We start from the raw sequence: 27,359 nt of genomic DNA, 5'->3' as shown, positions 1-27,359 counted from the left end.
ATCTAATTGAAATGAGAATTGCAGGAATTAGCTTAAATGAGGATTTTAGGAATATCACTTGTTCTTCCAGCGCAGGATTTATCTTGAAGTATTGCTTAGCAGACTTTTAGCAATTAGCAACACGGTGTTGCCAGTGAAATGCCACAAGGCAGTGGTGAATGCTGAGGGCGACGTGCAGCTTGAAAACTCTTTGTGACCTTCTAGCAGTGCTTTGGATAGTCGGTTTGAAAAACAGTCCTTGTAGATGCAGGAGGAACGCCATGATTTTTATCTAAAATGCTGCGTATTTTAAAACATCCCTTGAAAGTGTAAGAATTTGATCTTCAAGTCAGTGGGTTTCTTTTCAGAACACGGGCTGCAGGATTGAGAGGGTGGTAAACAAAAGGCTAACGGGAGACTGTAAATCTCGTGCTAACAAGAAATTTTTTTTATTTCCTGTGATTGCAATTTGCAGCGTACAGGGTTTCATACGTATTCATGTTCTTTGTAATATCGGTGTTATTTGGTGTGGTTTAGGATACTTTTCTGTACAACATGATAATGAAAAGAGGGAACAGCAGTACCAACCCCTGTGTAATCTCTCTGAATACATGCCGGCAGTGGTGATCAAATTAGCACATTCTACCCGAATGGGCACATGCCTGTGAAACCTTCTGGTCAAAGGAGCTGCCATCCTCTGCTCTTCCAGCAGACAAGAAGGATTCAGTTTTGCAGCAGCAGGGAGGGATGGTATGAGCTGCCTTTGAACCTTCTGCCCCGTGCATCCTGAGGTGTGGATGCCAGGGGAGGGGGCCACCTTAAACTTCCCTTGTGACAAAGCATTCTGCAATACTGTTTCCCGGGTGTGGTGAACCTCTTTATTTGAGAAGTCTCTGGAGTCTGCAGAGCTACATCCATATACATATGTGTGTGTGTTCTTGCTGTGACATTTTTCTGTAATTTTTGTGTTGGTTATAAACATTACTGGCTTTAAGCATGGTAAGAATCAATTGTGGCAGAAAGGCTAATTGCAGCTACAGAGGATGGGGAGCATGTCATTGCAGTGAAGTGCCTAAACCTACCTACCTGCAGGCTCACAAAGCTTTTATTTTTGTCATAGAGAAAAGGTACTTCAGGTTTTGAGGAGATGCCTTTCCTCTTTCTAGCAGAAGACAACTTATGAGAAGGAAGGAAGCCCCAAAGCCCTTCAGGGTGTTCAAGGGAGCTTAGAAAAGAGTTGCCTTTCTTACCTCTCCTCCTAGAGGAAACCCTTGTTGACTTTTTTTTTCTTCTTCCTCTCTGTAGAGTGGGTTGCCATGAGCTGGTTGTCCTCACCCCAAGATCTCTCTGTGCAGAAGCAGGAACGTGTGCAGGGAACGGGACTCAGCATAGGTCCTGGGTCTAGCTTGCTGCGTTGCGTATAACCCCTGCAATAAGCTGGGGAACCTTCACCTTCAATTAAGTGAAGTGTGATTTTTCATTTGTGCTGCACCAGTTGGGAGGCTTTCCCAGGGGCTTATTGCTCTGGTGGCTAGAAATCTTCCAGCTTCCAAGTTGTATTCAGGGCCAGTTTATTTCCATTTGCTTTTGTGACAAGACTGTTCCTTTAAAGGTTTGCTGGGTTTTTTTCCTGGTGTTTACCTCTGATAACTACAGAGAACAATTGCAATCCGTTTCAGCCTTCCTTTTGCTCTGCTGAAGCAGCTTATCCCTTAGGGTTTGCATGAGCAAGGACAAGTAGGGAAGACAGGCCAGCTGTGGCAGTGAAGAATCCTGTGAACGCTAATTTACCCCACATCCTCCTCTTGCTTTTCGTCATGTCCCAGTTCATGTTGGAATTGTCTGTTCCAATGCCCATGTTTTCAAAACATTGAAACTGAGGCCTTCATAAACTCCAGATATGTTAGGTCTACCACATTGCGTGATCACAGGAAATGGATTGATGAAGAAAGAGACCAGGTTAATCAGCCATGATCCAACGTGATAAATAGATGTTGCTTTTTATTCCGCTTCCCTTTTCTTTAATTATTCTTTCCTCTGAGCTCTGAGGCGTGACACACTGCTAAGATCAGACAAACTTCTACTTTGTGAATACTTTAGCAAAAGGTCCCTGCTACCAGGCAGGCATTTCACTGGTGACGGTGGACTCCCTGGTTTCAGAGCAGTATGGTTTTGCATTTTCCTTCCACTTTCTGTTTGCGCCCATGTCCAATGCATGTTATTAATGGAAAAATATGGGAAATATTAATTTAACTGGGGGATTTGGGGTGGAAAGTGTAATAAATAGAATCATGTTTGTTAATCAAATTATAACAAAAGGGATCTACATAAGGTCCCAAAGCTAACATCTGTCACTTGGACTGCAGTCTGCCAGAGTTGGTTGGTTAAATAGCCCTGTTTGGCTATCTCTGCCGGCAAAGGCAAGTAGAGCAATCAGAGGTGGCTGCCTATCTTCTCCAGGAGACAGTGGATGAGGAGAGGGGGAGGAGTAGCACTTGGGTTCCCTGGCATCAAAAAGCAGTGATAGTCCTAAAAAGCAAATGAGAATCTTCCTTCTGTATAGCAGCTGGGCAGATTTTAATAAAAAAAAAAAAAACAAACAAAACAACACCAAAAGGGGGAAAAACTGGAGGTCTGGTTTGTAAGTGGTTACCATGCTCTTTTAAGTCAATAAAATTCAATCATATATACACAGATATTCCATTATAGTCATAGATTTGTTTACTGATTCCAGAAGGGATAATATATGATGCATAGCAATTTCTGTCTTTGTTCTTTGTATATAATGAATATAGGATCAAATGTAGCACTTTCATGGTACAGGGGGCAGCATTGGCCTGTGTAATAAAATGTACTTTGTGTATGAGAGACAGACAAGCAAAAAACCTCCCACTTCCACCTCTCCAACATAAAAGTAGTGATTAAAAAACCCTTTGAGACAACTTTGGTTTTGTTTTGAATAAACAGTATTTATTTAATCCCTCTGCCTCTGAAGATGCGAAGGATGACCTGGAGCAGGAAACTCTACAAGAATGTTGTATAGAGACTTCAGGTCCTCAAAATGGTCTACTTTGAGCTCACTGGGTGTTTGCTGGTGAAAAACGAAAAGAGTAGAAATCCAGTTCTTGTTTAATCCTCTAATTAGATATTTCTTTTAAGTAATTAGTTGCTTGGAGTACTTGCATCTTACCTGCTTTTGCCAAGACTTTTCAGAGCTGAGTTTTCAAGCTTTCCTCATTCTTTCTTGCAAAGAATTTTATAAAGCTCCTCTTCCCATAACCATCACTCCTCTCTCACGCCTCCTTCCTAAACTGTCATGTATAGTAATACAGGTTTTAAGGCTTTCTAGCGCTTTGGAGGTCATTAAAGAAAACCAGACTTTTAAAAATGCCCTTCAAGAGTGACAGTGCTTTTGTCGAAGTTGCAGTGCTCCGCGTGAGCGCAATAGGGATTTGTGTGGAGCTATTGCAATGCCACGGTTCAAGTAATAACTTCAAGTGTCATCAGCATGGAAATGTTCTCATTTTGGTAAGCCTCCCAACTTGAAGAATGTTCCTGCAAGTTTTCTTAAATCTTCCTTCACAGAAACTGAGCAACTCTGGGTCCAAAAGGACAGACAGCAAAGAAGGTATGCACTTGTCTTAGCGGCAATATTAGTTGATAGTATTTGACAGAAAAATTCTTACCAGTCACCAGAGCCTTTAATCAGAACTGTCAGCTTGATTCACTTGACTCAAGAAAAATTTAAATGAACAACTTAATCAGTTGCATTTTTTTTGTGCCGATGATTTTACTGTCATCTTTTTTTTATTTGTTTGTTTATTTTCTTAGGTGAAAATTTGCCTTCCCCTAAAACTCCTGCTTGAAATTCTCCACAGTATGCCTACTCCTGGTGGCAGTCCGAGACTGAACACATTGTTAGGATGCAGGGAATACAGCAGTAGTCTTAATATTTTATTTATACATATACATATATATCTATATATAGAGAGTTCACTTTTTGAAAGTGCAGCATCCCCTGGGTCAAGCTGCATCTGTGCTCCTTCCAGGCAGAGAAGCTAAAACTGTCTGTAATTACTGGATGCAGCAGAAATCACAATCCCCAGCCCTGAGGGAACTGGGTGATTGCTTGTAATTAAAGGCAGTTAGCGGTCCCTTAGATTGCTACTCCTTGGCTAGCCTTAACCCTTGCAACCTTGGCTTCCAGCCCTCACTTATGTTGGTATTAGTGGTTCCACAGTTATGGCGTGGGTCGGTTACCATCAAGCCCTAAAATCTAATCTCAGGCAGAAAAAAACAGAGATTAAATTTCACTTGCAGACTACGGTTTGAGAAGTACTTGATCTAGTTTAATAAAACTAGAAAGTGGAATGGCAACAAAAATCTGAAACCAACGTACCTCATTCATACCAGTGTTAACTCCGCATGCTAACAGGTACGTTGCTTGTTCACACTGGAAAAATACATTGTTGAATTATGGCTCTTTAGAGCCGATTCACTAGGTTTAGGACCTTATAATGTTCTTGACTAAATGGGACAGAGGCGTCTATGCTCTGATGACAGCTTCTTGCTATCGAAAAATGCTTAGCGTTTAGGTGAATATTCATGCTTTTTCAGCAGCCAAAAGCTGAATCAGGTACGAGTAATTCTGTTCACTACCATCTATTTTGTAGTGAAGTGTGACAGAGTTAATTATGCTATTAGATGAATTGTCTGATTTATTCACTTTCTGAGTCTCATGATTTTTTTATTAACTCTTCATACACTTAGCACAATGGTTACCTTCCTCAGAGTTCAACCTTCTGAAGTTATGTTTTGCTCAGGACAGAGTACTGCAATTCTGTTGTTTTTTTTTTTCCAAAATGCATACAAGTCAGCTGCAATGTCTAAATATTTCCTAATCACTCTCCTATATTTCAATATGAAGAATTAATAGGATAAATGCAATTCAGTGATACAACTGATTTCCTTTCTCTCCTCCTAAGCCCCTCACAAACAAACACACAAACAAACCAAAAAAATTGTGCTTAACTAAAAATGAGCAGAAACTTTTCTCCTGCTAGGATAAAGACTGAGCAAAATCTGCTGAGTTTATTTTGGCGTTAGCAGAATTAGCAGAAATGTCAGTGTTTTACAAAATGTTTGAATATAGTATTAGCATAATATTTTGGAATATGGTCCTGGCAGACTCATCACAGTGTTTGCTATAACTGAAGTTCAAAGATCCAGACTCAGACATGCAATAATGAAAGCAAAGGCAAATACTCTGCTGCAATTTTGGTTGGAGGCAGTAGTAGTAAGAGAATAAAATGTATTCTGGATTATTTATGCACGGACAGACATATGAATACATTGTTGGCGTACTAATTATAGAACTTGTTATAACGCTTGAAGCTTTCATTCTGTCAAATCAGATTAATTGATGGGAGAAAATCCGTGTTCACACAGGCAATATGTAGGAATAGCAATGGGCGACATTTCAGCACACTTCCAGCGCCCCTTGCTACCCTTTCAGCATGGGGTCGCTGGGCTGTTTTTGCTGCAGTCCAGCAAAGGCTTCAGAAATCTTGCTGTTTGAAATTATCACTCCAGTTTGCTCACGCTCACTGAAGTCCTGTTTCCATCAGACAGGCTGCTGCCTTGGAAGCGTTTTTGGATGTGTTTCAGTGGGCCTTTTAAATGTTATTGCTATCCTTACTTCGGTCTGGTGAAGACTGCAAGGAGGACTCTGAACTTTCACACTCTTTTTCTCATCTTTGGTTAAAAAATAAAAGAGAGGAACTGTAGGTGCCTTTAAGGAAAGTTGTTGGGGAGTTTTACCTGAGGATAGAGCCTAGTTCACAGCCACGAGGTATGTCAGAGGTGGCTCTCACCATTCTGCCTTGCACTCGTGTATGAAATACCTCTACCACCAAACTGAGAAAGGGAGACCTACTCCTGCACACCTCTGTTTTGCAGAGATGCCTGCCCTCATGGAGGCACCTCGTAGACACCACCCTCCTCGGCTGCCCTTTAACACCTCTCTGCTGCGTGTGGGCACCCTCCTGCATCAGCAGCCCTGCAGAACAGCGCATTTAGGTAAGGAAGGAGAAGTACCTGTAATTAAGATCCTTCCTGCACAAGGTTCAATCAAGAGGCTTTTATCGTGAATGCGAGTATGGTCCTGGACTGAGGAAGGGGAGGTAAAGAGGGTGAAGCTCCCCTTTGCCCAAATCTGTGTGCTGTGATAAAGGAGGAGGCCGGCTTAGGGCTTGTTTGGCCTGCCTGGGACCTCCACATTGCTCTTCATCCTTTGCTGTCACTGACAGAGCTGACCCGCTGCCCTAGGGAAAGGAGCATGCAAAAGCTGTCCAGGGCAGGTGTCCTGGCTCCTCTCCCACACACCAGTGGAGGAGCCAAGAAAGTTGCTTCCAGGGCTGAGGAAGGAGTCCTCCTGCCCTGGACGTCGTGCCAGGTAACAGAGTAGCAGAGGGAAATCCAATCTGTCCCTTGGGATAGACCTTGTTTGAAGGCAGCAGCGGTGTCCTGTATCCCTCTTCCATCTCTTGAGGGACAGCCTGGGGAGGCGCTTAGGTGCAGCTCAGTGGATTAAAGTTTATGCAGTGTTGCCCCAGCCGTAGGGACATGCAGTGCTGCATACGCATCCCTGCCTGTGCTCTCAGCATGGCCTTCACTTGCTGGAGCCTGGGCAATGGATGTCTCCGTTATGCAGGTGGGCTTCATCAAGAGGTGGTTTATTGCTGCATCTGTCAAATGATGGTTATGATAGTCAAGTGCTTTAAATGGAGTGAACCAGGTGGTGCCATTCCTGCCTTTTGGAGCTGGACTTGCTGTGTGCCTGCAACTTCTTGCTTCTGTGCAGCAACAAGAGCGCAAGAGCTGAAACAGTGCTTTTTCCTCAGCCTATAACCCTTGTGCTTCATCCAAGCTACTCTTGCTCACCATGAGGTGAGCCGTCAGTTTAAGGATGAGGCAAGCAAGATGATGTGTGTTCATGACAGATGCTTGTGGGACAAGTTTGTAACATTTTACAGCCACTGTCCTGGTGTTTGCTATCTTGCTGGTACCTGTTACAAAATCAGACTGACAGGACTTAAACAAGCAAGGGAATCCCAAACTGGAGCTCAAACATGCTGATACCAATGCGCTGCATTCCTGTTTTTCCCTGGTACTCCCTCTGTACCTTAAAATCAAATGGGTGGAAAGAAAGACATCGTGTTTTGTAACCGCTTTACTCACCACTGAAAGACAGTGACATGGACAACGCATTGTTCAGCGATGGGCGTCAGCATAACGGGAAGTCGTACAGGCAGCGAAGAATAAGGCTGTATTCCATCCTCGCTGCAGGAGGGGCATAAGCAGACAGCATGCCCCAAGCTGCTACGGGCATCTTCATTCTTGTCAAAAAACTGTTTACTGTGGCTGCCTGTGCAGTTCTTTGTATCATTCAAAAGAGGTTCCTAGAGCAAACATACTGGGTTGTCCTTTGTAATGCACGAGAGGAAAGAGGACCATCTGGGGAATTACTCATGCTTTTACCCCTCATAACTTGTCTCTTTTCCCTGAATGTGTCCCAGTCTGACTCAGCTGCTTGCTGGTTAAATTTGAGGATCTCGCTCAATTGCAGAGAAATGAAGATGGTTCACAATTGCAGGAGTGCTATACCTGGGTAACTCTTTAAGAACTGCTCCTAGGAAAGGATTTAAACTTCTTGGAGCTGATGGCTGATACAATTTAGCACCTGGCAATGGGAAGTATAACATTCATTAAACAACCAGCTTTCTGAAAACTAACACCAAGTACTTCAGAGACCCTCCATGGACCTAGTGCTGCAGGCACGTGGTTAAGTGTCATCACAAGGATGAGGTGACCTCCAGGGCACAGGTGACCAGACTAGCTGAGGTTCTCAGCGTCTGTGGTGCAACAGACCCTGGTAGGAGGTAGGATCCTCATGTTGCTTCAGCTGCTGGGTATTCCTCGTTGTCTCTGATTAATTTTTGGAGTTTCTGCTATCATGGGAGGAAAAAAAGAGTCACAAATGAGTTTTTTTCTAGTCGTCTTCTATACAAAGCAAACCCAAATGGAGAGGTAATGGGAACTGAAGGGGAGAGACTCTTGCTAATAGCTTCTTTTATTTTGTTACCACAGTGGTGCTTCTGTGTGGGATCTCATTAGGGACCTCCCTCCTACCCCAGCTCCAAATTGTGTCACAGCACTAAATCAAGCGGGGCAGGAAGCCACCTTGTGTCATGACTCTCTCATCAGTGCCATCTCTGCCTGCATTGAGCAGATAAACTGGTGTCTTTGTCTCAACTTCCTTCAGCTAAGTGTCATAACTGTAAAAATGTTTGCTGTTGGCAGGAGCAGCATCCTCAGACACGTTCCCGATTCCTCTGTGGCTGCCTTTAGACTTTCTATTTGCTTCCATGGGCTCCGATGCTGGTGTCGCTCTTGCCAATGCTCTTTCCTCTCCTAGTTCATGTTTTGCATATCACCTTGGTTCCTGCAAATGCTGCGAGCCCTATCTCTGCCCATAATTCCTATAAATATCATTGCTGTGACATCATATCAGTCCAGCCCTCAGTTTCCTTAACAGTTGTGTGTGATGGCTTTTTTGTCTGCATTCTCCTGATTTGGCCTCGCTGTCTCAACTTCCCGGTTTTATTTGTTTTTACAATTAGCTATCAGAATGCACAGTCCTTGTATTCTGTAGCTTATGATCTCAAAGACTCTTGGAGGTCAAAATACAATGAAACAAAAGGCCATGCACAATTCAAGACCAGGAGGATATCTAAGTTCTCCTGTATCACCTTTTTAACAGGATCCACTCAATATTAGTTTAGTTCTTCAAATCTGTGGAGGTAATCCTAGCCTGGCACAGAATCTCATCGTTCTCTATTTTCTTCTCTCCACCTTGCTATCTTTGTCTGCCCAGTCTTTCTTCCCTGCATGACTGTCTTCAGAACTATGATACTAGTTAATAATTTTTCTGATATTTCTGCAGTCCATAGTATCTTTCCTTTAATTCTTAGTCTCATCCCTCTCTATTTGCTTTTAGGTATCAGCTGAAAATTTTTTTTTTTTTTTTTTGCTTTCCTTCGTAACATTTTCCTCTTCTGTCATTATATATGTATATTTTCTGGCACTATCTGGTATTTTAAGGGTATAATTTTCATAGTAAATAATAACACGGTGAAGGTGAAAAGTACCTGGGTTCTGCTAATCTCAACTGGTCGATTATTACTGAGGAAAAGAATGAGTCACTGCTTAAATAGATAACATACGGCTGAGGTACAGACATACAGGTTACACCAGCATCAGATTGTTGTTGACTTATATTTTACTCATGAGCTTGAGTTGATAAGTTTATCATTTCAAGGGAAAATGCTATTTAAAAAGTGTATGGGTTGTGGCATGTTGGTAATACGCCTCTGTTCCAATGATGATTCCTGGTAATAAATGAAACTTCATGGAAAATGCTCCTGACTAAAGCTGAATGGGAAAAATGCAATTCTGTGCATCCGGCAATAGAATTGAAAGAGATATACAGGAAAAAATGAAGTGTAAATGGGGATTTTTGTTCTGCCAGCCACTTCATGTAACTGTGGTAGGCCGCTTGCCCATGGGATTGAATACCTGCCTCTGGTTTTTGCGTGAGGTTTTTTTTTTAAAAATATCTAAAACCCGTAGGAGCTAAGAGTGAGGGAGCTTTGCCTCCTGCAGCAAAATAGAAATCTCAGCATCTCTGTGTCGATTTGTGTGAATACTAAAAGCTACAAAGCGTTTCCTTAGATGGGATGGGTTGCCTTATGAAAATCTTAATATCAAATGGGTATTGTACGCATGTTGGCAAAATGATGCAGAAATAATGAAGGACAATAATGCCTTGCTCTTACAGTCTCCTCATCATCAGTGGAACTCGCCGTCCTTTCCGTAGGTAGGTGGTAAGGCTGTGCTGGTTCTCAGATGGAGACACTGAGATAAGGAGTAGGGAAATGATTACCTGTCACCTGTGAAACATGTAGCTGAGCTTCTGAGTCTTCCTGATGAATCAGTAAGGCTGGATCATCTTATTGACAAGGTCGAATGTGCCACAAATTTGGCAAAACTCTAATAATGCAATCTTTAATTCAGTATAGCCTCTTCTCTTTCTATCAATACAATATAACTTTTTATGGAGTTGTGTATAATCTCACTGGAATTATAATGAACCCTGGCACTTTTTCTACTTTGGAAGAAAAGTTTAAAGATTTTTGGTTTTACCTCAAAGCTTTTTTTAACTCTGTCCCCCATCACCAGTGAAAACTGCCTTTTGCATTAATGGATGCAAGGCTTCTAGTTTTCCCGTGTATGAAAAGCACTCTTGAATATGCAGAAACAAGAAAGTGAATTGTTAAATTGTTGCACAAACTCAGCAGCACAGTTTCAGAGCCCAGTTATATGCTGTCTTGCACATAACAGATCCCAAAGCAGAAACCCCACTGATTTTGCATAACGTATACATCTGCAATCTTATTTTTTTTTTCCCCATGGGGTAGGAGAATCGCTGTGCAGACAGGATGGTCTGTTTTTACTTTGCCTGGCTGGATTTCGAAGTAGTCAAGTTACATGACTAAGAACTGGTTGAAGTTCTTTAAACAGGGGCTTGCTTGATGAGGCTAATCAATGTATTCTTCACATTTCCACAAGCTACTCAGATTGTCAGTGTGTGGACTTGCACAACTAAAGCTGGAAGCCATCACCAGCGAGCATGTTTTCACTAGAGCCTGTCTTCCCTCACACGACGAACTCCTCTGTTGCAGGCTCTGCTTCTCAAGGGGCAACTTTTGCAATACATGACAAAATGTGTTAAGGCTAGGACAACGTTTTGACAGTTACTTTCCCTCAGCTCTGGTGGCTTCGGCTAAAAGCACCACATCAATAACCTTAACTAAAGAGATGCATGCGGGGGATCTTGGCAGAGTTTGAGACGTGATTGATCGGGTCAGTGCAATGAAGGAAATCCCTGTCCTTCCTCCTGTCCAGAGCAGGAACCCCACACGTGTAGAGAGGGATGCCGCCCTCGTGTCTTGGTCCCTGCTGTGCCTGGGGTCGGTACGGGCATGCTTTGGGGGACCCGGAGGCGGGCGTCCTGTTGCAGAATTGGGTTTTAACCTCCCCTGGCAAAACCCTTGAGTTTGATCCATAGGTCCTGTTTCAAGCCTCATGCATTATGAATAGTGTGTTCTCTCTTAATGTATTGTTTGTGGTTTGTATTCAAAGGCATCGATATATCTGTGACTAACGTGTTGGGCTTGATCTCTCTTCAGTGCACGGATTTCCCCTGCTGTGTTTTGGGGTGCTTTAGGCAACAGTGCTTTACAGATTTATTTATTTGAAAAGTGGGTTTTGCCCCAGTTGAAGCCTTACAGCCCGTGCTGCGCGTCGCTCTCTGAGGAAAGCAGGCTGACTGCAATGAAGCAGATGGCTGCTTGCCAGGAGTGAGTCGCTCACTTTCTGTAATTTACCCTTCCCCTTTTTTTTTTTTTTTTTTTTAAATGGTCTGGCTTGGTTGGGTTTTTCATCAGAGCCAGCCTTTCTCCAATAGCCCGTTCTCCCTCGCGCGGCTGTGTTTGTGCGTGTGTGCGGGAGAGAGGGAGGCAGAGAGAGAAGCCGTGCCTGGGCTATGCTGACAGACGACTTTTTCCTCAGTTGTCAGGTTTCGAGCCTGTCGGCAGCGCTGCTGGTAAGTGGGGGGAAAAAAAAAAAAACGAAACCATGCCAGGGCTGGGGGTAGCGAGCCTGGAGGGACCGTGAGCTGCCACTTGCGTGGGGACGACGGGGGCGGGGGGGGGGGGGAACCTTGTAGTCAGTGTGTGGCCCTGGGACCCGAGCAGTCACCCCACTGCCCAGCTGCCCGCACAGACAGCTCAGTTGTCAGCACGGGATTTTCCTCCCCTCCTCCCTTGATAAAGATCCCTCAGCTGGTATTACTGATTGTGTCCTTGGTTTATTGTATTAAAAAAAAAAAAAAAAAAAAAGGGAGGGGGGGAAGGAAAAAAAAAAATCCGTGTGGGTTTGCAATCTGGAGATGAGCCTCTAATCCCCTCGGCCAGCCCGAGGATGGTGGGGTGCTGGCACAGCTGCCCCCCGCGTACACCTGAGGGCTGGAGGGCTGCCCACGCAGCCCCGCTGCTGGCGGGGAGGGGGGAGAAGTGGCTGGCAAAAATGTTGTCCGCTCCCGGGCAGCGTTAAAGGTGGAGCGTGCGCATGTGTTGGGGGGCAGCATCCGTCCTCGCCGAGCTTTAACCAAAGCGGTAACCTGCAGCTATGGAGTCACCGACTAAGGAAATCGAAGAATTTGAGAGCAACTCTCTGAAATACCTACAGCCAGAGCAAATAGAGAAAATCTGGCTTCGTCTCCGAGGCTTGTAAGTAGTACTTTTTTTCATATCCTTCTCCCATTTCCTCCCATTGTCAAAATTATTGTAGCACTTTCTTTTTCCGTTCTTGCTGGTACCTTCAAAATCTCCCAGGAGTTTCCACACCTGTTCTCCATAAATACAGTGAATTAGTATTTGCAAAAGATCCATTTGCTTCCTTAAATTGAACTGCTTGTTACATTGAACAAACATTTTCCAATGGGAATGTAGAAATGTCATTAATGAGGCATTGTAAGATATAAGCAGTTACTGAGATGCTAATGACTTTAGCTGCTATACTAGAAAAGTTTTGTTATAGCCTGCATGGTACTTAATTGGATCCTCTGTTTTCAGTAATCTTACCCTTAGATGCAACGTACAGAAGACTTTTTTTCCTCCGTAAACGTACACCATTTCTGGCACTGACGTGGTTAATAAGGACAAAACAGACAGAGAAGGCACAATTGGAAAACATTTCTAACAGCAGCAAATTCATCTTCCACAGATTGGATTGTACTTATTAATTTATACATTAAGCCTGACTTGCCATGAAATGATGGGACGCTGCCTCCCGAGTAGGAAAAAAGTAACTGTGCTTAAAGAAGAACTTGGCACTGCAGAAAAGTAAAAGTTTATAGGCTGTAGAGTTTACGTAGCTTATTTAGAGTCAATGTCTGGCATCTTTTTCAGATTCTCAGTATGTAAAATACTGTCTACCAGCAATAAGATCCATTACTGGCAGCAAAGCATTTATTTGCCCATCAGTTTTTGGCCAAGGCAAAGAGGAGCGTTACCATGTTAAGCTGCATCCCTCCCTGTGTTGTTTTTTTTTTTTCTTCAGCCTCACATGTTAGAGTTATTAAAATTTCAGCCCTCAAGGGAAAGGGGGGAGGGAAGGGAGCAAGGATGCTAGGAAACAGCAGAAGCAAGAAAACGTAAAAAGAGTAGGCTAATAACTGAAAACAAATGGGTCCAAGTTAAATTTGAGTTGCTCTTTGAGTGTTATTTTGTGTGAGCAGCGATGCCATATTTTGTAAAGCATATCCAAAACTTCTGTAGCACTCCAAGCAGTCTAAGAGATGTGCATGAATATGTATTTCTTTCAAGGCGTCACTCCAGGAAGCCTGTTTTGTGAAGGAACTTAATCAAAGTAGATGACAGCTGTCTTGTAAGCCTTCCAAATAGAACAGTCACACAAAACAAACCCTCTTATTTTCAAGTCTGTGCCATGCTGTAGTATTAGGAGTCCTTGAATTTCTGTATAATATGGAGTTTAGGAGCATGCTGATTTGGATTCCTCCTGAAGTTCATAGATAATTCTTCAACGCCGTTGTAGTTCAGGATCTCTCCTGCTGTTAGTACAATGCAGTGTCTGCGTATTATATGTCAAGTTCGTTCCGGTCTCTTCTACCTTCTGTAAATATGGCAAAACTGTAAGACTTATTCTAGATTTGTAATAACTAAACCTCAGGCTGTTTTTCAGTAGAGCCCTCTCTGTTGGCAGCGTGTGTGAGTGTAACAAACTCATCCTTTCTCCTTCGGAGTTTCAAGATTTCTTTGCCTAAAGTGGAGATAGGATTGTGGGGTTTTTTTGTAGAATTCTTGATCACAAGATGAAAACTGAAATGTGTTCTGCTCTAATTAAAGACTGTAGATAGAAGATTTTCAATTCCCAGTCGTCATATGGAGGCTTTTAGCGTATGCATACACACACAGACAAACTGGCTGCAGGCTGAGGTTTGGCATCGTATCTCATGGATTTTCTTGTCTGTTTTTATGCATGCGTATGTGTGTAAGAAGAATGATCAGATGTGCACAGCCATCTTAATTAACTCTTAAATAAGATGCTTCATCCTGGAGAGATCAAATACTACTTGAGAAGACGTCTCTCTCCCCTGCCTCTGGTACACCAACAGGCCTATCACACAGGAATTAGTTAAAAGTCACAACAGCGCTACCGGAGCAGGGTTATACAGGTAGGGAGAGAGAGAGAACGCTGCTGGCTGAAACTGCCCCGGGAGTTGTAGTCTGCAGCAGGCAGATACCCAGTGGGTCACTGGCACCCCTTCTTAAACGAGAAGGGCTGTGAAGATTTAAACAAGTCTCGGGTGTTCAGCGTTGGGTTGGACATCTCCCTGGTAGGACTTCACCTCTGGCAACTCTGGTATGTTCCTTCCCATTTTCCCACCCCCAGCTGCTGTGTTTACTCAGTGGGCAAACCAATATTCATCACCTCTTGCAATACCTGGCTCTTCCAGGGGGTGGGGAAGGGGGCTCTTTTAATTTTCACCCCATTTCAGCCTACTTGGATTGAAGGGAATGGAAACCCAAAGGCTGCAAAGGGGTGGTCGAGGTGAGGCTCTTTTCAGACTCCCCTAATGCACTGTGTTTTTTGTTTAAGCAAGTCTGTTGAGAGGGTTTTTTTTGCCATGTGCCTGGTACAGTTCTGTCCTACAGGATGGTTGGCCTTTGGAGGTTTGGGCACGGGGTGTGGATTTTCAAGGAATAGGGAGATCTTTTGGGCAGCGGGCAAAGGGCAGGTTTTTGTGAGGCTGAAGCCAGGTGTTTCTTGTAACATGAGCCATATGTTGCTGTAAGAGCCAGACAAGATACTGAATTTGCCTCTGGAGTGGAGTGGAAGGAAATCCCTTTCCTTTTCCTTACGTATCTCTCCAACACACGTCTTCTTGGTCAGGACACCCTGGTTGCTTTGTAAAGATAGCAGTATCAGGTGATGGTCCTTAGGCTGCATATAGATTCCTTTTGCTTTTATTGTTTAAGAATAAGCTAAAATACTAATGCAATACCATTACTGAAATGTTTTTACTTGACATATATATATTCATGGCTTAATGATTCTGTGGAGCAATTTATAGGAGAATCAAGTCAGTGGAGTCATAATGTTTTCTTAGGTTTAAGGGAGCATGATAAATTGTCTCACTGGGCAGTACGTCATCCGTGACAAAATATTTGGGTGTCTTGAACCAGGGATCTATGAAATAAATGTTGTCTTTTATACATGACCTATTAGATACCAATTTAGGTTTAATCACAGCTTAGAAAAGAATCTTTTAGCGGTTTAATATTAATAAACTTTCAGGAAAGGTTTCTGAATGAGCTGCTTCATGGGCAAAAGTACCATTAGAGGTATATGAAACTCTCTGGGGAAAATCTTGAAAGTTGAGAACTGATGCTTTTGCTCTTTTTTCTCATGTTGTGCCCGAATGTCAGGGAGAGGTTCACTCTGGATTTCTCCTCGTAGGAGCTCACTCCAGCAAAAGAGCTGCATACACCAGTCATGCAGCCATCAGGGGCCGTCTTCCCTGGGAACGAACGCACCAGCTTTCCCTGCAGCAGGGACCTCCCAGAAACAGACCCGCTTCTGAGTTTCATCGTCATCATAAATTAATTGGACTGGAGCAGCTTCACATCCCTTCAGGGATATCTCACACGGGGCTTTCCCTCTTGGCTGCCAGAGGGCCGCCTGCCTCCCAGGAGCGCCTCTGGGTGCAAGTGGTGCCTCCCCACCACCCCGTGCCTCTCTGTCCCCACAAGCACACGTGGGCACTCACTCCGTGGCTGCTGCAGTCCCCAGCCGCCTCTGCACACTGCTGGTGTATACATGCACTCCTGAGCCTGTGTTAATTCAGGAGCCGATCTCCTCCATTCCATTGTTTGTGTCCTCACGAGGGGCCTGACTTACACAAGTCAGGCAACAATAACAGTTGCCTCTTATTCCCAAGCAGTGCTCACCCCTGAAGGCTGACAAGCTCAGCCTGCAAGAAACTGTGTTTCTTAAGGATGTGTTGATTGTTTGCTTATGGCTCTCAATAGCTGCTGCTGCCAGAAAAAGGGCCTTGAGTCTCTTGCTCTGTTCTGTCTTTCTTGCCCCACGGATCCTGTCCAGAAGGCAGTCTTTTATTCAGACTTGCCTTTTTAAGCTCCAGGCTTGAACACTGTATACACAGGAGTTACATATGAGTCTGTCCTTCACCCTCCTACGGTTGCTAACAACTCACCCTCTTAAGCTCAGGACCTTTTGCTCTGCAAAACGTAGCAGTTAAGATTAGGTGGGACCCATTACAGGGCAGCGTTAGCAGCAGAGCTTGGAGACCTGATTTCAGAATATGACTGCATGGTGGCTTTTCAAGCTGACAGTTTCTCTAGGGAGGCGTCAGCAGTGGTGGCTGTGTTGGGATGTTCTTGTTTTAGCACTTGGACTAGCTGTGGGACTGTGAACTCCCATAAAGTGGCTTCAGTTACCTCCCGATTTCTCAAGAACAGAGAAAGCGCTGAAGCCCTTTTCAACACTGGGATTAGATGTCGTGTCTGATGGCATTGAAGAATGCAGAGGCAGATATCCAAAAAGCTTTGCTAGTTTTGGTAGAAATGTGCTAGTTTACAGCAGCTGAAGACCCAGCTTGGAGGTATTTTTGGTTTGATTTTCATTGCTTTTATCCAGAAAAAGAAAACTTTGGTTTCTAGCTATTACAGCAGTCCCAGCATCACTGGCACCTGCTGCTGCCCCTGCAATGCTTTAAGCATTACAGAAGGAGAGAAGAGAAAATGGACTTTAACCTTCTTCCCAGTATCTGGGATTAGAATATTAAATTGCTAAATACATAATAAATCCCTTCATTCTCAGTGTAGTACTTTCTGGTGCTGCTGAAGATGACATTACAAACAGCAGCAATCTCGGAACTCAAATGGAATGCTTGACTTTGAACTCATTTTTTGGACTCTCCTTCTCCAACCTGTCAGTGTAGAATTGGTCTCAGAAAACTGGTGGGGGAAGAAGATAGAAACACATGTAAATCAGTGTCTTTGAAAACTTCATCGTTTTGCTGTAGATCTGAAACAAAATTTCAGCACTTAGGGGCATATCCTCAGCTTCCTCTGCAAAGCATCATGCGTACCATTGACAGTGAAGAGGTCCCAGTGCAAACATTTGTGTAAGATACAGATTTGTTCTTGGAGTAAATGGTGAAGCAGCAACTGATTTCAATGGGAAGAGCATGGAGCCTTGGTGACTGAAGATGATCTGGCAAGTGCCAAGAGTGCCACCACTCAGTTGTTTGCCTTATCTGTATGTGCTCTATGATATTTTTAGGTTTTTTTAGTTGAAAAATGTCACACACAGGACAAATGGTTCTGCCAGTGACGGTATCCTGATCTGCTTCGTTTTCATTTACATGGCCATTGTAAACAGGAAAACAGAGAGCTCCCTTCAATTCCAGAGGCACGCTCTACACAGTGGGCTTTGTGCCCAAATATTTTAGCTGGCAGCAGATAGTAGAGGTTAAAAACGCCCCTCAGAAAGCACCACTTTGTTAGGAAATGTGTAAATTAGTCAGTTTTCAAGTGGAAAATATGAATATGCTAATTCATTTCCGGAGGTGAGAGAGGCACTCGGGCTGTCTTAGGTCTTGTTTTTAGTCCTCTGAACCTCCTGAGGGTCTGGGTTTCAACTGAAGCCCTGTTCACCCCGGGAGCAGAACTGAGCCACCTTCAACCATGTTTAAATACAGCTGATGCCACCCTGTTTCTAGTTTGGCTTTCCTAATGACCATAGACTGGGATTATTTGTCAGAGAATCACGTCAGGAAACCTCTCTGTAGACCTCTTAGATCTGAATTTCACTTTTTCCTGAGGTTGTCACGATTTCTAGAAGGATTAAGAAGGTCTTACTGGTTATTGAGTGGGTGCTGGGTACATGCTGGAGGCGGCAGCGCTCCAGCGTGGCCTAGAGATTCTGTGAGCTACTCTGTGGGTATGAATGACTCAACTAGTTTTAAGGTTCATTGGGGTCTGGTTGATCCATAATATTGTTCTCCCTGTAGTGTGAAGAAGGGCTGAATTTTACCATTGGACTAACCTGTAACAGCTTGTTTTATACTGCCTGCAGTATAGTCCTTGAAGGAGCAAAGGGAGCAGGAGAAGTGCTGCCAGCTGCTAATCTCATGCCTGACAAATGGGCAGAGGAGAGAATACATTCTATTAAATAGCAGAACATCAACTTCAGAAAAAGTTAATTAAAAGTACAGTGTTTGGAGGTGTAGTAATTCAGTAAACTGATACATTTTGCCACAGTCCTTCCGTTACTTTGTTCCACCCAGCGACTTTTATTTGAATCCTAAATCAATAGATGAATCCTCTAGGTAACAAAAGAGAGAAGACTTCGTGTTTAATACTAAAATGTTGACTAAGAAATAATATATACTCTCTAGTTTTTGCCGTAATCATAAAAAAGCTTTTATTCTTCTGGAGGTAATACAAGTGAATCATACCTGCAGCCCAAAAAGCAATTATTTATTTCAGCAGTCATAAAAAGAAGACCACAGTCTGTCGTAGAAGAAAGGGGCTCCCTTTGTAATATTAAATTCAGTGCTTTTCAAATATCACTGCTATAAAGCTTCCAATCCTGCATAGGAAACAAGGATATGAAAAAAGTTATTTTGGGGAAGATGAATTTAAACCTCGGGTCAAAGGAAAATTAAGAGTGTCTTTCTGGAATTCTTTCGTAAAACTGTCTCGGTGGGATAGAAGTCCGTACAGAAAGAAATAAAAACCAATGGAAGGCAGCACTGAAAAATCCTCTGTGTGTGTGTGCGTGCGTTTTAAAGGCTGTGAGGCCAGCTCATCTCCTAATCTGCCAGCTTTTGGTGGATTCAAACACTATATTAAACCCAACTCAGCCCTTGAAGGGATTTTTATTTCGCATGTTTCTTTTTCTTCCTGCAATTCATGTGACATTTTCCTGTTCCATTCTCTCTTGCCTTGTTGCATCAAAAAATCACTTCAGCCCCCTCAAAATACTAGAAATGGTCTGACTCTGATCCCGACTGGTAGGTGAGGGAAGACTGAGGTTCACTTATTAGGGCTGACCCATTAAAACGCTATAGCAGCTGTGAAACATACCTCTACAGATGCGAATTGCTCTCAAAACACTGGGGAACTGGGTAAAGCGGAGGTTTTCTAGAAGGGCTTGTTTGGATTCATAAGGCTGTTTTTGATCTCCTGAACCGTGCTGTAAATACTGGAAAGAATGACCTCATTGATACCGATGCATTTGCGGGGGTGAAATTAGAATCCAGTTCCTGGTCTTTGGAGCGGTTTTTTTGTTTGTTTACTTTGAAAAGCTAGGTTTTCCAAGTAATTGATGGCTTGAGAAAAGTTGTTTAGCCCCGTGGTGGTGCAAAATTTTCTCTGACAGTGTTAAGCCCAACTTTATGCTTAAATTTGAATTGTAGCTGAGCAATAGTCCTTCCTCCAGCAGACTCAGTACTGCTCCGGGCCCCTGCCCAAATTTGTCTGCAGTTGTCTTGGATAGTTGAAAAGCAGATTCATTTTGAGCATGTGATTATAAATACAAAGAAACCAGAATTAAAATTTTGCAGTAGATTAAGAGTGCAGCTCAAATTCTGGTGAAACTGGTTGTAATAAACTCAGCTGGTTGACCTCAGTGGAATGAGGATTCCTCTAAAAAAGTGGTAATGTCCATGTTGGGCATTTTTTAATTTTACTGGACAAGAAGGGTGGGGGGGTGGTGCAGAGCTCTCGGAGAGCCATAGGTCTACATGGCTGTCAGGAGGAGGTTTGAAAAGCTGCGCCTCTGCCAATTCATGTCACAGCAATCTGTCTTGCCTTCTTTGGGAGGACCTCCACGCCTAGCAATTGGTGACATTGGGTAGAGAAGTCCATGTGAGCTCAGGCGTGCAGCAGCAGAGGTTTGTCATAATCTTGCTTGGAGAGAGAGATGTAGGAGACAACTTAGTTATTAAGATGCATATAGACATGTATGATAAGTTCCATGCTTTTCTTCCATATCTGTCAAGCTGTGGAGTCATTTTGTTATTAATGTGACACTTTGAATGGCTATTAGTAGGTTTGTGTCATCACTTTAGGAGTGATTTCTTACACTCCTAGGGACAGATACTATTCATGCACAAAACTCCTAGCCAAGACAGAAAGTTGCACAATATCCATCTGTAGCACGAATCCTGGCTTGGTGCAAATCTCTTTTCAACACCAAGATTAGCACAAATTAAACATAAGATCTGTGCAATTTTTAACAGCTAAGACTGTACAGAGCCCTTGAGCTACAGCTGTGTCAGGCAGGGAGTCCCTGCGGGGCGCATGGCACGAGCTACAGCCAGCATCCAAGGGCAAAGGAGCAGAAGTAGAGCATAAACCCTCTTGCAAGGCTGAGCAGTTCAGATGGTTGCTGTAAATGATGCTCAGATCACACTTCCTCCCATGCCTCCTGTGGAGCAGCTGGTTTTCTGGGATTCACTAGCAGTAAGCAGTTACTGGTGTCTGCTAAGCAAAGAGTCTGAATACACAATTTAAATATGCTCCTATACACATATTGATGCAGCAGAGACAGCTACAGTCAGATGGGAGAACTCTCTTTTTTCAGACTTGCTCGAAAAGTGAAAGGAGAGGAAACCGTGGGGGTTGAGACTGGGAGGGGAGAATTGGGAGATCATCTACAAAAGAGCATACTGACTCATAAAGAGGGTGGAGAGCAGAACCAGAGAGAGTTTTGTTGTGGTTTTTTGTTTTTTTTTTTTTTTAAAAGGTGGTGGTGGGGAAAGAGATAGTCCTGTGAGTTCTTCAGCTTCCTACCTGTAAACATTTGTTAGATGTATTTACTTCCAGATTAGAATAGCTCATAGCACAACATATATACAATTGATTTAGGAGTTTGAGTTTTGCTGAAAACCACAGGGAGAAGGGCTGCCTTTAAGGGCGTTTGAAAAAGCCACACAATCTGTAGTGCAGTATTTTTTGCCTCACTCGGAGTCTAATGGGAGACCTTGCAGGAAAGCCTGGATGCTCGAAGGACACCTCTGGTTATAAACGCTGCACGAAACACTGCTGCTCGGTCGCCTTCTGAGCATGTCTTTGTTCACACGAATGAAGATCTCTTCTTCAGGAGGCTATTGCTTCGTTTCATTAGAGGACGAGAGAACTTTCCTTGGTGTCTTGGCCACATTCTTGTTGTTACACCAGTCAAAATTTTCCCTCTCAGTGTTCCTGTTAGCGTTGTCTGAGCAGTCATTTTCCTTTCCCTCTTTGCTCCAGTGTTCCAGGTGCAGAGAGAGCCTACGGATTTGGATGCAGTTTGACTGGATGTGTAGATGAAGTCATTCATGTCGTATAGAGAGTGTCTTTAAAGTGCTTTGCAGAGAAAGGCTTTTGTATAAATGCTCAGCAATCTCCAGAAGACATGTTTCTAATTAGCTTGACTGCAGTGAAGATATCCTCTTGCAAATCGAGAAGAATGAAATTCCTCAGTTATGCAAATTTGCTGAATAACTGGGAGTAAATTACCATAATGGTCCCACCTAGCTTCACAATCTATGAAACATCAAATTGCGTTTTGAATTACCTATTTACCTTATGGAGGAAGATCAGCTCCTCTTCTGGGCCAGAGGCAGGGAACTTGGCTCCTCCTTTACAGCAGCCAAACTTTTCAGAACTGGAATCGCTGTCGCAACCGTGGCACCTGGTATGTGGAAAGGACAGGACTTGCTTATTTAAATACATCTTTATATCTGAGGCTTCTGAAGACACCCCCCCACCATGGTTGCTGTGGCATCTAGATGCTTGTGAGACAGCTGGTGATAGCATGGAGTAGGGCCTTAAGGAATAGAAATCTCGCACAGCCTCCTCCATTCTCTGTATGCACACTCAACGCTGTTCCCATCCATCCACCCACCCGTCCGTCCGTCCCAGTTCCCTCTCCCGAAGTTTCCCTCTCTGTGGTGAGGAATTCCCACGCCGAGACCGCAGGGCAGCGTTTCCGAGCTGCAGATGGTGGCAGATGCCGCCTCTCTCCCTCTCCTCCTTCCTCCTTTCCTTCCCTCTGCCCTCATGCCTAGTTTTGTGGAGGCAGCTGTGTGCCATCACACCCGTGTCATTCACACCTGGGGGGGGGGTGAAGGAAGGAAAGATGGGCAACCTTCTGTGCTCTCTGCAGAGAATAATGTTGTAGTGATACAGGAACAGCGTTGACAGAGTAGCAGGCAGTCTGCCGAAGGTGCTGAGCCCCGCTGCAGCCAGCAATTTTGAGGATAGGAGCCTCCGTGAAACCACTTTTCCTCTGCAAACAGGTTTGCACTGGCTATCCCAGAGACCCATCGTTGTTCGTTGTTCAGATGACTTCCCTCTGTAATGTCCCTGCTTCTGCAGAAACAGAGTGTGCTGGGAAGTCCAGGAAAAGGGCATTGGCTCTTCATGAGAAGTTTAAATGTTGCCTTTTCCTAAGAGTGACTAATAATTGTTCTGTTAATGAGAAGGCACTGTCAGGACAAATAGCAGTCCTGACTCGCTACCCAAAGTAGTGTCGCTAAAAGGCTTGCATAATTTAAAAAAAACTACCAGAACGCGCTGAAGGAGGGGGTGGTTGGGAGGTGGGGATGGGTAAGTGAAGCTTCTTTTGGAAAGGGAACACTGCATCTTTGTGCAGCAAATTTTTCACCCCGTGTTTAGGCTTGTTCAACAGTAATCTGAGTGTTTCAGCCTGTAACCCGGAGTCAGGAGAGGGCCTGGCACAAAACCATGAGATTTAAAATTCTGCGTCACACCAGCTGTCTACTAGCAGACAGAGGGGGTGGGTTGTGTTCGGGGAGGGGGGGGGGAAGGTTGGAGGGGGAAACAATAACAACCAACAGTCTGATAGATTTACTAGAGCTTAGGGCAAGATGCAGATTTGTTTAGCAACTTCATGCACGCGGCTGGTCTGGTCTGATGTAATTCCAGTCCATGTTTCCTGTCTTGATATTTAATCCAGAGTATGAAGAATGATTCTCCCTCTCCCCATCATTGTGCGTGCTGTAACTAATCACAGAGCCACCCTGCATGAAACAAACTGGACAGCTGCCTTTTTGGCTCCCGCAGAATCTGAATATGTTTGTTTTGCATAGTAGCAGTGATTAAAATAAGTTTTAATCTGTACATGCCTGTTTCTTCCAGGATCTAACAGCTTTTTGCCACTGGGGGAATGGAATTCCTGCTAAACAGTATTGTGTGCTTTCAATGTACACAATACATCAATGCTGCCCCTATATGTGCTCTGCAAAATTCTGCTTTGCCTGATTCCAAGAGGAACTGTTCCCTTGTACGCTCCTTGTTGATATGACTCGTTTCCACAAGCTCTTTTCTTAGGGAAACGAACAGGATACAACTAAAGAACGCACAGGAAAGATTGCGTATGTGCTCCCTCTTTTGAGACATTGTAATAGCAAGGAAGCGGCATCCCACTTGCGGAGGTCAGTGTTGCCGTGTAAACACAATGTGAAGCACATCTACGCTTAGAGCAGCGGGGAGGTATTCTTCCCTCCCGGCCCCTCCGATCCCATTGTGCACGAAGTGCCACAATCTCTTCCAGTGGGAGAGGCTACAGAATAGGCATGTTGAAGTACCACCCATCCTGTACTTTGCAGGTCATCACCTTTACTAATTTCAGAGCCAAATGTTCCGTAAGTCATCTGGAGCGGCCAGCTAGCAAGTAACTCTCGGTCAGACTATATGTATTTTTCAAATAGTGAATATATGGAGGTCATACAGTATGGTGATTTGACAGTCCTTATTTTATTTTATTTTTAAAGCATGAATACTGAGAACTGCTCTATATTCTTTTCAGACGTCAAGACTTCATTTTCCTGAAACGCACTTTCCTGTAACTGGATTTTTTTGAGCACGCGTTTTTCTTAAGAATGTGATATGTGTGAAGCACAAGAGAATTTCCTTGTTGTGTACTAAGAAAAAGCAGAATGAGCAGTAGATTATATTATTTTCAAAGGGTTAGATTGTCATAAACAGAACCATTTTACTTTTTACTTCATATTTTGCTTCAGCTAAATCCATACTAACTGTAATGGCAGGGTTTTTTTGTTGCTTTTGTTTGTTTATGGGTTTGGTTGTTGGGTTTTTGTTGTTTTTCTTTTTTTTTTTTTTTTTTACATGAGGAGTGATGGAAAACTGAGTAAATATAGGGAAAGAACCTCAAGATTTCAGTAATTGTACTGGCTCTGTACAAAATCCACATGAATGAAATATCTTTAGAAGTTTTTAGAACAACATTTGATAATTCTTTTGTAGTTAAAATGGCAACACATTAAAATCCCAGTCCAGGCTATTGCCCAGTACAGGGCAGTTCCATTACTGAATTTGAGTTTACCCTTCTGATTTGGCCTTACTGTAAACCTCATTTGGTGACAAAGCTGGAGCACTCAGCTGTCCCCGTGGGGTTCCCAGGGCTCCCTGCAGATCCTCGTACCTCAGACTGTCTTGCTCAAAACCTTCCTATACATACAATGTTCAATGCAGACTAATTAAGTAAACTTTTGCTTTGCTGCTTTTTCTCCTCATTTGGTATACGTACCGTGTCGTGGAAAGATACACAGCAGTTACCTTGCCTCTTCTGATAGCAGATGCTGTTTACTGAAGTTTGAGCAAGCCACGATTGCCCTTTGTTGAAATTAAGCTAAACAAACAAAATCATGACAATTGATCATGGATCATCTTTATGTCATCAGAAAATAAAACGCCTTTAACTTATACATCTCTTATGCTAATGCTTGAACAATAACGTTGTAGTTGTATGGGGTCCTACCCAACCCTCCTGCCCAAGGTCAATAGGTGGCTGCATTTACACTAGACTTGGGAGGTGAGATCAAGCCATTGGTTGAGTTTGTCGTGCCAAGTAGGTAAAGTCAGTTGTACCTTCATTATCTGCAGGAGCAAATCTCTAGAGCGACTCTCTTCATACCACCGCCCTTTCCCTCTTCCTCCTTCCCCATACTTGAATCCTTGCTTTGCTAGGATGTTGGTGCCCAGAGCCCAGCACTTTGACTGTATGAACAATGAAGGAATTTGGACTCAAGTGCAGTTTAAGGTCATTAGCTCTCATGAGAGCATATAGCATAATAGCGTCATTAATATCAGCCTGTGCAGGTCGTATCCATAACACCCATCTGTAACACCTCCAGGCTCTGTCTGCTCTTTACTAAATGGGTAGAGAAGGGATTGGAACTACCTCGAGCTGTGCTGCAGAAGACATTCCTCACCACCTGTGCTATCACAGAGGCCTTTCTGTAAGGAAAATTTAAACGCATTGCCTCTATGCTTAATGTGGACTCTGTAAACACGTTAGACCCCAAAATGACCAAGCATGAAACTGGTTGTTAAGCTACAGGTAAGAGCCCTGGCAAAAGGTCACAGCAAAGCACAAGCAACACAGGAGACATTGACTGATCGTTTGTATGTCGTAATGATTGCCGTCTATTTTGGACACGAAGCTGTAAGTTTCTTTTTTGCCCGGTTGTTTAGAAAACCCAGTAGCCAGACTGGTAAAACCCAACGGTGAGCCAGATCAACTCAAATTTATCAAAATAGCGTTTTCCTTGGGCAAAATCAATTAGGATATTTTCTGATCTTGAATTATTTACATATTATTTTTTACTGCTTGTGAGTTGAGCACAAGCTTCATTTCCACTTTGTAGCAGTAGTTCTTGTTTCCGAGATGTAAATGTTTTCCCCTACTTTTTCGGCTCAAATCTCTTGTGCCTCTCAACTGTCTTGTCTCTGTTTCTACTGAAATCATCGTACCTGTTTCAAGTTGTGAACATTTCTTGTCTTTGTATGCCTGCGCCACACATGCCCATGCTTCAGAGCACGCAGGCTCTTCTAATCTACTTAAAATGAGACGAGTGACTTTCTCATCCTCTTGTGATTTCGCTATGTCCCCGTGTATTTCTGGGTCCAATTTAAAATGACTCCTCTTATTTTGTAAAAATCCCACATAAAAAATCCCTCCATGAAATTTCAAGTACCAGCTGAAATCTTTTCTTCTTTCCTCACCCACCTCTTACCATTTCTTCTTCTCTGCTGTCACTAGCCTCTGTGATTGTATTGTTTTTAACTTAGCACAGTATTCTGGTGAATCGCCCAGGTGGAAGAAAAAAATTTTTTTTTTTTTTTTTTTAAATTAATGAATAGAGAGTGAGTAAAGCAAGTAAGCTGGTCTTCCTGTTTCAATTAAGGAATTAAAAACCCAGTAGGAGTTGATGGCATCATACCCTTTGAAGTCTGGTGATCTCAATATATTTCTGAGTTCTGGTCAGGGCCCCCATGGGATCCTGAACTTTGACAGATGCCGGTCCGTAGTCTGTGCTGTGAGATTGGGTTTTTGTGAATTGATTTATACATGGTGATTAGTATAGGCTTTGGTAACATAACATAAATGCATCACTAATCCTGTGATGATGATGATTAATTGGTAATGCACTGCATGATTCAGAATATCGAGCTGCTGGGAGAGAAGATTTTCAATTTATTTAAGTGATCCCGTCAGTCAGAAAATCTAGTTTGATCGGAGCCCCCCGCCTCCTCTCCTCTCCCTGGGAGTGATGCACAGGGGGATGGTGCCTACCCCTGGTGTGAACTGCTGCGCCGTCATCGTACAGCCAGAGAGGGGACCTGGGTTTGGGAGCTGGGAAATGCTCTTAATCCTCCTGGCTAGGCATGGCCATCGAGGGGAAATATTGGGGGTCCTGGATCGATGAGCTGGAAGGATTTGGGGACAAAAGCAGTAAACATGAATTATGGTCGGCTCTTACAGAAAAAGGAAGGGGAGAGATATCATTCAGTAAACCCAGAGATTCACTAGTGGGTAACAAAAGAGCAGGAAGAATCTTCCACCTTGACCTCTAGACAGACTTGTTTGTCTTTTGCCAAATTTCATCATTTATCTTGCTATTGGTTTGCTAAACTGTGAAACAGGCTTTTAGTAGTGTTATCTTAACACTTAGTGTAACGTCAGAAGCCCAGCTCTGGCAGGAAAGGAAAGAAAAGAAAAAGACCTGTGAGAATGTGCGTGTTACGGGGTGGATGTTTCCTCACAGTAAAGTGGCTTTTTCTCTCTGCGCTTCCAAATGAGCTGGTGAGAGGAGCCCTGCAGGGAAGCAGAGA

General features: G+C 43.5%; 1 protein-coding gene across 8 annotated transcripts in view; it reads left to right on the top strand.

The window, feature by feature from the left end:
• PDE1C (phosphodiesterase 1C) overlaps window positions 1–27,359 on the top strand; it is a 315,435-nt gene that overhangs the window by 97,748 nt on the left and 190,328 nt on the right. For 3 of the 8 annotated variants that reach the window (XM_054189658.1, XM_054189654.1, XM_054189656.1), the window contains exons 1-2: window positions 11,559–11,704; window positions 12,287–12,389. The exons of 2 other annotated variants lie outside the window; for them this stretch is intronic. In XM_054189658.1, coding sequence (XP_054045633.1) covers window positions 12,289–12,389 — 101 coding nt within the window. In that variant the 5' untranslated portion in view covers window positions 11,559–11,704; window positions 12,287–12,288. Of the gene's footprint in view, window positions 1–11,558; window positions 11,705–12,016; window positions 12,390–27,359 lie in introns of those variants that run through there. 3 more of the 8 variants (XM_054189659.1, XM_054189655.1, XM_054189657.1) reach the window with 2 other exon arrangements.

This window comes from Rissa tridactyla, chromosome 2 (genome assembly GCF_028500815.1).
Source record: "Rissa tridactyla isolate bRisTri1 chromosome 2, bRisTri1.patW.cur.20221130, whole genome shotgun sequence".
NCBI lineage: Eukaryota > Metazoa > Chordata > Aves > Charadriiformes > Laridae > Rissa > Rissa tridactyla.
This window is presented reverse-complemented; position numbering and strand designations above follow the sequence as displayed.